General features: G+C 48.5%; 1 protein-coding gene across 4 annotated transcripts in view; it reads right to left on the bottom strand.

Annotated features, from left to right (window-relative positions):
* ZFHX3 (zinc finger homeobox 3) overlaps window positions 1-15,396 on the bottom strand; it is a 253,340-nt gene that overhangs the window by 145,582 nt on the left and 92,362 nt on the right. For all 4 annotated transcript variants that reach the window (XR_010837960.1, XM_059043842.2, XM_067020240.1 and 1 more), the window contains one exon: window positions 12,888-13,384. Coding sequence is in view for 3 of the 4 variants with exons in the window: in XM_059043842.2 (XP_058899825.1) it covers window positions 12,888-13,384 (497 nt within the window). In the remaining variant the exon portion in view is untranslated. The remainder of the gene's footprint in view (window positions 1-12,887; window positions 13,385-15,396) is intronic.

The raw sequence follows: 15,396 nt of genomic DNA, 5'->3' as shown, positions 1-15,396 counted from the left end.
ACACTGGCAGCTGTGGCCATCACTAATAGAAACCCAGGCTGGACACAAAAATAAGAATAATGAAAAATGCCTGGATCCTCATCTGAGAACCAGAAGTGAAAGAAACACACACAGGCAGGTGCCTCCAGCCAAATCGCTCCGCACAGCGCTTCCGAAACCACAGCTGGCTGCAGAGGCACACACACTGACTCATGTCTAGGACACTGAGGAAATCACAGTGCCGGGACCCACGCCTCCTGGCTTGGCTGACTGGAAGGACCTAGGAATGCTTCCCAGGCTCCTTCTATCTTTAATGATTTTAGAGAGCGAGAGAGCTGGTGGCAGAAGGGAAATACAGAAACGGGAAGGCCGGGCACAGGTGGGAAGATTACCCTGAAAACCACCCTGACATGGGCGTGGCCATCTGGGGTGACCCTTTATCTCCCCCCACACATACGCGGCGCGCAGGAGAAACACGTGATGCCGCTCAGAGAACCTTCCTGGCCCACACGATACTCAAAGGTGCACAAAGAGTCAGGAACTCAAATGAGTCCTATTTTTTTTTTTTTTTTTTTTTTTTTTTTTGCGGTACGCGGGCCTCTCACTGTTGCGGCCTCTCCCGTTGCGGAGCACAGGCTCCGGACGCGCAGGCTCAGCGGCCATGGCTCACAGGCTTAGTTGCTCCGCGGCATGTGGGATCTTCCCGGACCAGGGCACGAACCCGTGTCTCCTGCATCGGCAGGCGGACTCTCAACCACTGCGCCACCAGGGAAGCCCATGAGTCCTATTTTAAATCAGCAAAACATGTTCTAAAGAGAGACGGGGTCATGCCACCAGGACAGTCTCTGCCGTAAATAAAAACAAAGGCTCTCCTAGATCTCCAGGCGCACCGACATCCACATCTCATCTGCAGGTTCTCCGCAGTGACCCAGCCCTGCCTCGCGAGGGCCAAAGGGAACCCGGGAGCAGACACCGAATTCCGACATTATTGCTCTCACTGTCCCAAAGGCCCTAAGATACATTAACATAAAAACCAAAAAAAGGAACCGAGTACAATCCACACGTGTGCGACAAGACCACAAGACCAACCCCCGGCCTGGGGACACCGGGTGCTCCCCCAACAGGTAAGGGGGACAGAATCCTGCTGGAAAAGCCTTGAGGTCATTCAGGATTGTGTCCTCCCTACCTGTCACCGGAGGGCCGGTATAGCAGCAAGGCTGTGGTTGGTGGTGGGATCTTGCCAGCTTTTTGGCTGGAAGAAGAGAGAAAGGAAGTAAGGGTAGACCAGAAGAAAGTTTCCAGCCCCACACAGGTATGACTCGTGTGCCACAGGTTTTTGGAAAGTGATTTTCTCCTAACTCAGAACCACACCTGGTGTCTGCTCGTGTCTCACTGGGCACTCTTCCAAAAGGACGAAGATTCAGAAGCCAAGAGCAACATGAAAAGGCAAACAGGCAGATGCAGGGACTGGGGTCCCCGTCACAGAGCACGGACGCTGGAGGTAAAACACACTCCCAGCGCAAGCCACTCACTATGAGCTCCCTACACAAGAGGTTTTTAAAGAACATGTTACAAGATGTATTAGCCCGAGTCAAAACTCCTACTTCAGGGCTCAGCACAAAATTGGACTCAACAAATGTTGCTGACCCAGAGGGAGAAATCCCCTTCCCATTTACTGCTGGTACCACAGACCAAACCAGGCAATGGTGTCCCAAGCGCTGGGGTCCAAACCAGCAGCAGGAGAGCAAATCAAGGTGGCAGGTGCAGGGACACTCCCATCCCAGAACCAGGGGCCCCAGGGCCCTGTCTTCTGTAGGAAAAGGACAACCTGGTGTGATACGTCACCCAGGCAAGTCCAGAGGTTGGCTCAGAAGCGGCTACAAGGGCCCAACGATCCTCAAGAAGGAGCCTGTGGTCAGAGAGAGAAAGAGAAAGACTCAACAGAGACAGCAAGGACATGAGAAATTCTCCCCGCAATTCCAACACAGGCTGACCCAGCAAACGAGACGGTGCTTAAAACTGTTGACCTAAGAGACTAGATATGCTTTGCAGGTCCTCATCCTGGGAGTGGGAACCTGCCCTGCTAATTAACATGTTACACATCAAATACTGTCAGTAGATAAACATTTCTAACCCTCTAACTCGTTTGCCTCTTACAAAATGAGGACACGGACCCTAGAGAAGGTTCCTTAATCATTCCTGATGATTAGTCCCGATTCAAACCCACTTTCAGCGTCTCCTCCGAGAGTCCTACCTGTGGGCGGGCACAGCCGTGCCATCGACAACAGTCGATGCTCAAGGGCTGTGAATTTCTACCACTTACATACAAATACCAATGCAGAAAGAGGCCCAAGGAGCCAAGTGTGAGCAAGGACAGTGGAAGCCTCTGGCAAGACTGCAACAAACTGAACTGGGCGTCCTGCCGTCCGTCTCGCTGTGCAACACGAAAGCACCTCAAACAAAAGGAAATAATGAAAAAAATGACTGAAAAGCAAATCTTAACAAATAGCTCTGGAGAAAATTTCCAATTTCATTATAGGAAAAGCACTTTATTTAATGCGGAAAATGTGAAAATCTGATATGAGTTTTCTATAAATAACAAACATTGGAAATCATCACTACAGGCCTTTGTAATTTTCCTCTTTTGTTGGGACCCATTTAAGAAAAAAACAGAGGCTTTACCAACAAGGAAGCCACTTATCTCTCTTTACGCTCCCACCGGGCCACTTGGTAGGACACTAGGAAAGAATTTCTTCATCATCCAGAGGAAGACTTAGCAGAGAAAACACGGGATGCCCAGGTAAATGTGAATTTCAGATAAGTAATCGTAATTATATTTTATGGTGCATACTTAAAACAAAAAATTATTTGTTGTCTGTCTGAAATTTACATTGGACTGGGTATTTCACATTTTTATTTGCTAAATTTGGCAACTTGACCCTGAGGCCCCTGTTGTGGTATTTTCAATGTTCCTCAGGGTCACCAGCCTGATGTTGCTGGTTTCAATAACCTCCAACATCTCTGTGAGCAATCGATTTTTTTTCTCTTTAACATTTTTAATGTTCACCCTACAACCTGGTTGCTTAAAAAAAAAAAAAAAAAAAGGGCTGGAAACCTAATTTTATTAAATATTAAAGTATTAAATGACTCGGTCAGTGCTACCGAAAGGGTTTTCATAGCAACAGCCTTTCCCACCCTACATCTAAATAGCATTTAGAGTTTCAAGTTATGTTGAAAAAGGAATAAAGACTATGGTTCAGGTGTATTATGCAATTCTTTAAAAACTCTTGCCTTCTGACAATGTTCCTGACAATGCTTAATTGTTCCCTTACAATTTCCCTTTCAAAACAAAAAACCAGAAACACCTGTTGGGACTAAATGTACGCAAATGTGTCCTTTTAGTCCACGTCCTGAGCAAGTGGAAAGGATTCAAAATCGGGTTTAGGTCTTTGCCCCCTGCTAGCTGGCACCGCTTTCCTCCAGACGGGGTTTACCTGGAGCAACCGTAACACACAGCATCATTCTGGAATGTGGAGGCAATGGAATATTTGCAGCAAAATTCTTAGGGTTACAGACCACCCTAAGACAGCAGGTGGCATTCGTGCAAAGAACTCCACAAGTAGTATGGCTTATTCCTCTCCACAGGGCTGGGCTGGAGGGGATGGATAGTTTGAGATTTCTCCTTCCCAAGAAGGCCTAGAGCTTTGAGCTTAAGGATTTGTGGGGCGGGGGAGAGTGGATGTGGTAGGGTTTCAAGTACTTCCACAAAGCGGTAGTTACTGGATTTTCTGAAATTAGATGACCCCGCTCCTGAGCCTGAGGCGGGGCCATGGCACACCTTCTCTGGAATCCAAAAGGAGACCTGTCACCAGTAGCTGAAAACAGCTCCTCCTGGAAATAAGCAGACACGGCCACACTATCCCCATGCTATCCAAGTAAGAACTTCAGAAAAGGGAAATTCTCAGACTTTCAGTATTTGTTCTCCGTCTTATTTATTAAAAAAAAAAAAAAGAAGAAAAAAAGAAAAAGAAAAGAAAAAGAAAGAAAGAAAGAGGTGAGACCCACAGTCTCCATTAAGAAACAATAAAAAATTTGGTCCCTCTCTCAAGCCCCCTTCTCTCCTGGAGACTCCCTCATGGCAGTGTATTTGAGATGAAGGTAGTTAATCCAAGAAATTTCACCCTGGGGGATGCACCAGAGAGGAAGAGGAAAAAGAGAAAGGAAGAAATCCCATCCACAGGGCTTTACACGCCTGGAAAAGAGAACCGCCTGTGCGTTCCCTCTTCTTGCGCCTCAGTGCTTTCGACAAGCAACACTCCGGAAATATGCGTGGACTGACCCAAATCTGCGAAGTATTCGGGAAGTGCTCTGTAAGATCTACGGACGGGGGATGATACACAGGGCTTTTCACATAAGCAAGGAAAGAATGGCTATTTAAGAATCTGTTGGACAACCAACCATCCAATTTGAAAGAAAACATGGTTCTAAATCACACAACACACAAAGACAGAGTCCTACAATGTACCATATACAAAATACATTCCTCATAAATTAAAGTCTTAAACAGGGGGAGAAAGTATTGAAGAAGCTGTCAATCAAGTGGTGCCCACCTGCCTGGGTTTGAAGACCCACTCCAACAACACTCACTGGCTGGTGACTTGTAACACCCTCTGGCTCGGGTTCCCCCATTTGAAAACAAGTGCGTTAAGAGAAGAGTAAATCAATTAATCCTGTAAAGCAGGTATGACAGACAGTACCTGCTTGCGATAAGTGCCATATAGGAGCTAGCTACTACTGTTATTATTTTATAACATTAGCAGCGAGAGAGAGCCTCCCTGGAAAAAGAGAAGAGTTAGAAGGATAAAGAAACAGACATGCAGACTGGACCACATACAAACGAAAAAGTTTCTGTAGGTTGAAGCACATCATAAGCTAAGTGAAAGATGAATGAAAGACTCGGAGACATTTCTGCAGCATCCACAGCGCAGTAGGGACCGTTGGCCCTGATAAACCAAGAGCTCTTGCGAACCAATCAGAAAAAAGCCCAAACCCCCCAAATGAATGAATGAACTGAATGAATGAATGAACAGGGCAGAGGCTATATGAAAAGGAAAGCCGCTGAAGAAATTCAAACAGCCAAGGGACTTTGCTGGTGGTCCAGCAGTTAAGACTCTGGGCTCCCAATGCAAGGGGCCCAGGTTAGATCCCTGGTCAAGGAACTAGATCGCACACGCCACAACTAAAGATCCCGTGTGTCGCAACAAAGATCCCATGTGCCACAACTAACACCCGGCGCAGCCAAATAAATAAATATTCTTCAAAAATTCAGGATGGGCTTCCCTGGTGGCGCAGTGGTTGAGAATCGCCTGCCGATGCAGGGGACACGGGTTCGAGCCCCGGTCCGGGAGGATCCCACATGCCGCAGAGCAACTAGGCCTGTGTGCCACAACTACTGAGCCCACGCGCCTAGAGCCCGTGCTCTGCAACAGGAGAAGCCAAGGCAATGCGAAGCCCGCACGTCGTAACGAAGCGTAGCCCCTGCTCGCCGCGACTAGAGAAAAGCCTGTGCACAGCAACAAAGACCCAACGCGTCCAAAAATAAATAAATAAATAAATAAAATATTAAAAGGAAAAAATTCAAACAGCCAATAGATGCATGAAAAAACGTTCACCCTATCTAACAATTAAAGAGACCCACACTGGAACAAATTTGCCAACCTGATGAAAACAAAAAAATAACGTAGTGTCTGTCGGTCACCATGCGGGGGTTTGAGCATCATCTACTACAGGGAGGGGATAAAATGTTCTTAATAAAACTTGAAATGTTTAAAATAGTTAAAATACTTAAAACTTAATAATATTTAAAATGTTATTAACAATGTGAATAATATTCTGACAGGGTCTTCTTTCTGAAGGGCCATTAGAAAGTACTCTATCTACAGGCATGACATCCTGGAACCCAGCAGGCCCACTTCTTGGAGCAGCTCAAGCGTAGAGAGATGTATGAACACAGCTGTTCCCTACACCTCATTGTCTGTAAGATCAAAGCTGCAGATAACATAAATGTACATCAGTGAGGACCTGGTCAATAAATGGAAAACTATGTAGCCACTAAAAGGAGTGAGCTAGGGCTTCCCTGGTGGCACAGTGGTTGAGAGTCCGCCTGCCGATGCAGGGGACAGGGGTTCGTGCCCCGGTCTGGGAGGATCCCACATGCCGCGGAGCGGCTGGGCCCGTGAGCCATGGCTGCTGAGCCTGCGCGTCCGGAGCCTGTGCTCCGCAACGGGAGAGGCCACAACAGTGAGAGGCCTGCGTACCGCAAAAAAAAAAGAGTGAGCTAGATCAATATGTAATAACCTGAAATGATTTTCAGGATAAAAAGTTATATGAGAAAAGCAAGGCAAAAGCATAGCATGTGTCTATAAAGATTTCTTAAGTGAACAGTATGTATGTGTATACACATCATTTCTATCAGTATAAGCATAGGAAAAAAAAAAAAAAAAAAACCAAAAGGAGATAATCTAAATCACAGTGATTTGTTTCTGGAGAGCAGAGCTGGAGAGTAGAAAAAGGACTTCCATTTTTAAAAGTACTGAAAAATACTTAAAGATATAAGGGCTGAGGTATAATACTGTATATATGCAGCATAATTCCAATTTTGTAAGATGATTTATGCATCTTGTTATATGCAAAACGAAAGAAAGAAAAATATGTTGTCATATGATGGGGTTTAGGCTGATGATTATTTTCTCTTATACTTCCCTGGATTTTTCAAATTTTCTACAGTGAACACACATTACTCATACTAATAATTTCTACCATAAAAATAAGGAATCCACATTTTATTATTAACTTACACTTGAGGTAAACATGGGATGCCAGTCTTGACGAAATCATTAAGAATACAATAATAATCTAAAGGGGTCTGATCAGTTCTTTACCATCCACAAAAAGGATGCAGGGGAAAAAAGAAAGAAAATAAAAATACTAAAAGCATTTGGAAAAAAGGGGAAAGTGTTATGGTTAGTGGTTGTGAAACTGGTTTTTCAACAGGTAGCATATTTACTACTGGACTTTTAAAAAAACAGGCACATCTAATAAGATTTCAATTCCATTCTTTGGTATCTAAAGCATGGAGCCAAAAGGTAACAATGACCTAACCTTCTTGACGTGAAGGTGTGCATAACCCAGTAACCCGAGGGATCTAGGCAAAGCTTGTGCTTTAAAGCCCATCAGCTGAATGAATGTGTTGAATGAAACGACACCCACTAGAGGGACTCAGGTGAAGGTGGGGGGATAGTTTTGGAGGGGGGGCAAGACTGCACTGAGGTGCCGATCTTTCACACTGCAGCCACCGGCCACACGTTCCTATATCACACGTTGGCCATAATTCCTACAGCAGTGAAGGATTAAATCTGTCCCAACACGAGCACTGCCTCCAACAAAGATCTGATTTTTCAACCTTCCTAGAGTCCCCCTGAAGTTGTCATGTGGCCAGAAACACCGCCAGAGCCCCGCCCCGGGCTCTCCAGTGGTGGCCACGGGGCCCGGGTGCATGCAGTCTCCCAGCCCAGCCCCAGAAGCCCCCCATCCGGCGAGGGAAATGAACTTCAGGCCCCCGGCTGCTCCGGGAGACGCAGGGCATGAAGGCGAAATGTGCTCAAACGTACCAAAACATCTGGCCCTTCACACCTTCTAAATCAACCACAGGAGAACATTCCCTGCCTTTCATTTTTGGTTGAAAGCACCCAGGTATGGAGAGAAGAAGGCATTAAGCATGCACTTAAAAAAAATAGTTGACCTAATGAGAAAGCAAGGTTTGAGGAGACCGGTTCCAGAGTGACAATGGAAACCAGATGGCACCTGTACCAGGGCTTCAAACATGAAGCCACATCAGGGTGGAGAGGACGAGGAGGGAAGGAGGACAGCTTTTTGCTTTCCAAGCAAGACCAAGGCTGCCGGTCACCCTCTGTGGGCATGAAGCGTGCAGATGTGTGCCTAAGACCCCCACCCCGTGCACCCATAAAGGAGCACGAAGAATGCAAATTGCAAACCCAACCTCTGTCTGACTCGTTGTACACCTTCCAATCTGTCCGTCCATCCTATGGTGAATTTACTGCCCTGCTGGGAGGGTGAACCCTGCCAGGGCAAGAACTGAGAAGATGGATTCTACAGTAATGCGGAGTCTGACAGAGGGTTCCTTCCTTCATCCTCCCTCGAATAACCCCAACAGGATGGCAAGCATCAAAGCCCACTATGTGGAGAATTTGGGCGGGTGCTGTTTAGTCAGTTGGTGCCATATTCTACCTCCTACTGGAAGCCGAATAGATCTGGCGTCTCCCCCTCGGTTTGCCCAGCTGGCCCGACGCAGCTCACACGGGGCGCAGACTCGACCCTGCGGTAGACAACCTTCTTTGTGTATAATTTAAGATGAATATGAAACTGTTGGGCCGGGCCCAATCAAAGAAAACTCAGCTGGGAACTGTTTGAGTAATAGATTCTGGTGGGGTCTTAATCTCTCTGCTCAAGTTGATGGATTTCCATCCCAATGACTCTCAGGTGAAGAAAAACATCAAAGTGAAAAACAGATTCTAATAGTTGGCAGGTGTGCACCTATCTCCAACTGCCCTTTCTGCACCCTCCTCCCCCAAAGCGGAAAACACTACAAATCTCAGAGAGCTCACCAGGGAAGCCACACCGCAGGCAAGTCCAGATAAACACAGAGGAGCTCCCACTAGCTCTGAACCCACAAACTGGACTCAGGATCTGCGCTAGCACGGAGGAGAGTGGCGGGCGGTCTCTAGCAGTACCTGCCGCCCCCCCGTTTAAGACAAGCAAGAACAGCCCGCATCTCTGTGCGGGGAAGGGGTGGGAGACTGGGGCCTGGGAGCAGGTCCTCTAGGAGAAGAGTGAAGCATCTATGTGGGAAAGCAGTAAGGTGAGGAATTCCCGTTCTGGAGCTCAAGCCCTAATGAGAGACAAATACCTTTCCCACAACACACTGCCAATCCGGCTCAGATGAATCACTATAGGCAAAAAACCAAGAGCTCTGGGCTTCCCTGGTGGCGCAGTGGTTGAGAATCCGCCTGCCGATGCAGGAGACACGGGTTCGTGCCCTGGTCCGGGAAGATCCCACATGCCGTGGAGCAGCTAAGCCTGTGAGCCATGGCCGCTGGGCCTGCGCGTCCGGAGCCTGTGCTCCGCAACGGGAGAGGCCACAACAGTGAGAGGCCCGCATACCGCAAAAAAAAAAAAAAAAAAAAAAAAAACCAAGAGCTCAGCCTCGAAGCCTGACTGGGGCCCCTGGCCTTCCCGCTGTGTCTCTCTGTATCAATCTATCCCAGTGCCCATAACGGCAGCTGTGAGGGTCTGGACATATGACCACTGGGGGCTGGACCAGAGCCACCGCTATTTAAGACCCAAAAAAAAGCCTCAAGGAATTTAATCACAAGCACTTCAGAAAAGTAACCTGGGAGCAAAGAAAACAGGAAACAGCTTCCACCTGAGGCCTGGGGCTCCCCAGCTGACCCCCACTTTCCTTCACTTCCAGGAGGCAGGGAGGAAGAACTGGATGAACGTTAACCTCGCTTTAAAAATTGCTCTCACACAATAAGCCAAACTCGACAATTCCAGCCAGGCAAGAGAGAGAGTATTACCTGTTTCTCCTTTTTGCAGATTAGCCCAACCCTCTCTTGTGTCCAGATTAGGAATTATCTCATGCCTTCAGGCAGCTCAGTCCTAATCCAGCAACGTACGTGCCTGGATTTATGACACCAAGAGAAATGACTCTGGACCAGTGTGTGGTCCAAGGACAGACCGGAAAGCTACACTTCTGCTTGCATCTCCCGAGACCGCTGCTCCGTCTCCTTCAGCACGCCAAAGGAAGAGGAGGGGAAAGAGAGGCTGGGAGACCCACGAGGAAGTCGGATGCATCACGAGCACCTGAGCAGACGCAACAACAGAAAGCAGGTGTGGGTATCTCGCCGACCGATCACGAGTAATTCGCCAGGGGACCAAGACGGGGTGGGTGGCGAGGGAGCAGGGCGGGGGTCAGGGCAGGCCTTGGGGAAGGGGTTAGTGCGGAGGGCCGTGTGCGCGAAGCCGGGCGCCCTCCCGGGTCAGCAGCATCTGGAGCTGTTTCTCTAGCAGACAGTAAAGAACTCGATTATATCCAGTTAACTGTGCTCTAAACTGATTATGCATGTGCTGGGCTAATGGATTGCATTAGCAAGAGGAAAAATAACATGCAATCAATCTCCATTTACCACAGGCCACACCAGGGCCTAGAGAGAAACTGACTCTCAAACACCTCCAAGCCCCACCCCAAATCCGAGGACTCACGAGACCCTGTGAGAGGGACCCCCCTCGGGGGCAAGAGGAGTTTATCTCAGCCACGCTGTAGGACAGAGAGGCCCGGGGCAGGCACTGAGATGCTAAGTTTCTGGGTCACATCCAGGAGCGGGTGGGAGAACTCCCCACCCCCACAGCAGAGTCACGGGGACACTCGTTACCCAATGAGGCCAGACTGACGACCTTCGGCTCCTGACTATGTATATACATATATATATACACATATTATATATATATATACACACATATAATATATATACACATATAATATATATACACATATAATATATACACACATATATTATATATATACACATATAATATATATACACACATATAATATAAACACACATATAATATATACACACACATATAATATATATATATACACACACATATAATATATATATATATACACACACATATAATATATACACATATAATATATACACACACATATAATATATATATATATACACACATATAATATATATACACACACATATAATGAGGAAACTAAGGCAGAGGATGAGCACCCAGAGCTAGTTCAGCAAATCACAGGTGGAAACACTCAAACCGCTTCCCTCACATCCGCCCTGGGAACCACCACAGCCCGACCCTCTAGGTGCAGCCAGTGCACGAGGCCCGGGGACCAAAAAGGTATGTACTTAGCGAATCCTCCAGGTTCCAGGCCCTCCAGAAGCGAATCCAAGGGCTGGTCCACTCTTACTGGAGGCCACAGCATGAAGAGTTAATCACCAGCCCACACATTTTATAATCTAAAAGGCAATGTTTTTCCCCAGACGGAAGAGGCCAGCTCCGTGCCACCTCTAAACAACCTCCATCAAAGCTGCATACGACCTTCCAGGGCCACACCGGGTCCTCTGTACTAATTTCACTCAGTTGGGTCCTTTAGAAACTCTTTTTTTCCACCGGTTTCTCCATCAGGTTTTTCGTGACCACACGGGCACCACCCTGTGGCCAATGAAAACCTCCGATTTAAAGCGGTGGCAAAGAGCCTTTCCCTCCAAGGGTGGCACACGGTGAAGCCGTCCGGGGAGGGTCCTGCTCACAGAGGGCAAGGGGTGGGGGTGGCTGTTTGGTGCCCAGACCCGCCCCTCTGCAACGCTTGAGCCCATCCGTGCCAGAGTCCATTCCAGAACGTTCTATTCCCACTACCTCATGCCTGCTTTCTCCTCCTTTCCCTAAAATGGTCTCTCATCCATGTCACACAGGTCTCTTGACAAGCTGAGAACAAGCAATGGAAAATGAATCACACTTATCACTCTGGGCCGAGGCCGACATGGGGAGACGATGAGAGCCTTCCTTAGCTGGAGTCTCCATTTAAGGTCACCATACGCAGAAAGGGGGTGAAAGCAGCTCAGGGTCAGGAGGAACCTGGCGCTCGCCGGCCCAAAGGTGTGGGAACCGGTGCGAAAGGAAAGGAGAGAGACTGACAATAAAAGGGAGGGAAACGGAAAGAGAGGGAGAGGGCGTGGGAGGGACGTAGAGGGAGGCTGGGCAGATTTATGGCGATTTGTACCTGATTGTTCATACTAAAGCCATTATGAGATGATTAGAGAAAAAGGTGAGGCTTTAAGTCCAGTGAAAATCAATAGAAGCGTCTGGAGCAATTCTGCCATGCCAGTGAAAGGACTATTTACAGTATCCGAGCACCTCCTCCTCGTTACCGTCTGCAGACTGGGAGAAAGAATGAAGGGGGCAGGGATGGGGAGGAAGGAGGGATGGGGAGGAAGGAGGGATGGGAAGGACGGAGAAGCAGGGAGGACAGAGTAAGAGGAGGAGGAGGGGAGAAGCCCGGCAAGAAGGAAAAATTAAACGTGAGGAATAGAAAGGAGGCATAGAACACGGGAACAGAGCAAAAAAGGACAAAGGGGCCCCACACCTGACCCTATTTTTCCCCATAGCATTTACTACCTTCTAGCCTACCATCTAATTTATCCATTGTGTTTATCGTCCAGCCCCCCGCCCCCAAAAAGAACAGAAGCTCTAGGAGGGCAGGGACATTTTGTCTACCTTGTGCGTGGACGTAGGCCCAGAACAGGGCCTGGTGCACGGCTGGGGATTAATGTGTACCCGTTGAATCAATGAATGAATGAACAAACGAACGAACAAATCAACAAAGAACCCCAGGGGGCATCCGGGGAGAAGAGACTAAAAAAGGGGGAATAGCCAGATGGAAAAGGAGAACAGAAAGCCTGCAGGAGAGAGGGGAGACACAGGAGAACAAAGGCAAAGCCAGAACTAGGGAAATGGCAAATGTGAGGTAGGAAAAGAGTCAGTTCTAAAGACGGTGGGAGGGTAAAGGAAACAATGTACAGTATCGGGCTGCTGGAAACACAACCTGCCCCCCCAAAGGAGGCACCCCCCGCACAGACCCTGCAGTTCCCGGCTGAAGCCCACCACCAGGTTGCCAGCTCCCCTCCCAACGCCAGGGCGCCAGCCAGCCAGCAGCCCCTCTGTGCCTGTCCACCCCCAGCCCTCCCCGTCGCCCAGGCATCCAATCCACTCCCTTCCAGAGACAGCCTGGGTCTTACCTTGTACAGCTTCAGGCTGGCCTCGTGCCTGGAGTTGACCGTGTGCAGCCGCAGCTTCTCCAAGCTGTTGGTGTAATAGTCGCAGGCGTTGCACTTGAGGTGCACAGGGTTGCCGATGGCCACGCACTTGAGCCGCCACTCGTTGGCTTTGCCGCCCTCCTTGATGTGGGCCACCAGCTGGTACTTCTGCACGTGCTTGTCTGTCTTGCAGTGCAGCTGGAAGTTGGCCTTGAGCTGGGTGTTGTAGCGGCAGAGCTTGCACTGGTACGAGTCCCCTATCACGGCCTTCCACTCGTCCTCGGGGAGGCTGCGCTCCACGTTCATGTGCAGCCCCAGCAGGTCCAGGGTGTCCGTGGTGAACTTGTTGCAGACGGCACACTGGAAGAGCTTCAGCGACGGGTCGTTGGTCTGGATGAAGCTCTCGCCCAGGTTCATCAGCTCCTCTGACACCAGCTGCCCGCCCCCGAGCCGCATGTCTAGGGGGATCTCACCGCCCACTGCAGGGAAGGAGAGGGGCAGACAATCAGAGGCCAGGCTCACGGCCGCAGCCCTAACTGAGGCACCCCCGGCCCTCCCCCACCCTCAACCCAGGTTCCAGCAGAAAAAACGATCCCATTTCAAGCACTGCAAGGTGCCACTGACTGGGAAAAACTACAACAAAAATCAACTTGATGTGTTCGCATCTTGCCTATGGACATTCTGAAATGTGTGCAAGGCTGGATGTTCGCTTGTTTGTTTCTTCTTCTGGAAAAGAACGCCTAGAAGAACGTAGGAACCACTGAATCTCTTGACTATTTCAATTCAGCTCCTCGCTCAGACCCAAGAAAAGACAGAAATAAGAGCATCGTGCACTGGACGTAACAGAATCTGAAACTCCCGTCCCTGAAATGTTGGAAATGAGTTACAGCTGCGTTCTAAGACACCACGCCTTCGTGGTGAATCCGAAGTGGGCCCGGAATTTACCTCAAGCAGTGCTATGGAACAGGAACTTTCTGCGAAGACGGAAACATTTTGTATCTGCCCTGTCCACTGTGGAAATCACTAGTCACGTGTGGCTACTGGACAACTGAAGTATGGTCAAAGTATAACTGAAGAACTGAATTTGTATTTATTTTTAATTCATTTACATTTAGGTTAGTAGCTACTGTATTGGACAGCACAGCTCTAAATCTGAGATTTCGGGAATGATCTCCCTAATTCCTCGTCACACCCCACTGGCCAACAGCCTACCTGTCTGTCAGTGGCGCTGGACCCTCCCACACCTCCCCAAGAGTACGATCATTTCCTTTCCACGAGCCCCCTACAATGCGTGGAATGTAGGTCTACTATGGGACGCGTCACTTTCTCCTTTGGCACATTTCAGCCACATACACAGCCACATGTTGGCCGGCGTCCCCATCAGGGTGTAGCCTCTTTAGGACAAGGGTCCAGTCTTCTCCTTGTTGAACCTCTAGAGGGTACACAGGCCCCTGCTCAGAGGCTCCAACGTCTGATGCGCCAGACAAGGTAAAAAGCAGCCAAACTGTTACAGGTTTGGGAAGCTCGATCAGGATGGGCAGTGAAACGCCAAGGTCAGCTCACAGCCCTGAAAAAAAAGGGTCTGAGGAAGCTCTGTTCCTCCCTCTCCTCCCCTGCTCTTTTTCAGTCCGTCACTGCCCCGTGTAAACCAGGGACCAGCTCTCATTCACCAGCGGTAAATTAATACTTTGAGCTCTTATTTATACCACGGGAAGGGCCTGGAAAGAGCAGCCTTCCCTCCATTACCTGGAAGTGAACAGTCAAGCAGGATGCTGAGTTTCGGCTTCTGTTTTTTTGCCTCTCCCCTAAACATACGCACGCTTGAGCTATTACGTCTGCCCCTGTCACTCCCCAACTGATATTTAAACTTGACCTTTTACATGTGGTTGGGCTGAGGTTATTATTATTATTTTTTTTAATGATTAGAATCCGAGTTAGTGGCTAATCAAGGAAAAGACATTATTTTTTTTTAAAAAAAGATTTTCTTATTTATGCTACACAAGGCACTTCGAGCGAGCAGCTCAGTACAGGCTTGACTGAGCAGAGTGGCTGCATTTGACACAGAAATCTTTTGCGCACGCATGTCAGAAGACTGGGGAAGCTTTCTGCTTGTCTTCTCTCTTGCCATCTCCCCTGGTGAGAGGAGCCATAACGGTAACATTCTTTTTAGGACAAGAGAGAAAAAGAGATAGCGGGGGGAAAAGCCTCAAAGCTCCATCCCTCGATGGGGACGAAGGCCAGGTAGCATCCACGAAACATATGCGGTGCTCAGTGAAAGCAGAAGCTGCCTGGAGCGTAAGACAAGGAGCAAACACATATTTGTCTCTGATGCCGACCACCTGAAGCATCAGATCTTGTTCACTTTTTAAATTTAACCTCAGCACATCAATATTGCCCTAAAGAGAAATTCAGCTGCCACTTGCTGGATGCCTGAGTGAAAATGAGAAGTCCTCGGAACACGCAGAGGAAATAGGTTCCTGTTGCCATCCCG

This window comes from Kogia breviceps, chromosome 18, assembly GCF_026419965.1.
Source record: "Kogia breviceps isolate mKogBre1 chromosome 18, mKogBre1 haplotype 1, whole genome shotgun sequence".
NCBI classification, from domain to species: domain Eukaryota; kingdom Metazoa; phylum Chordata; class Mammalia; order Artiodactyla; family Physeteridae; genus Kogia; species Kogia breviceps.
Note: the sequence above shows the minus strand (reverse complement) of the source record. Positions and strands in the feature narration are given on the sequence as shown.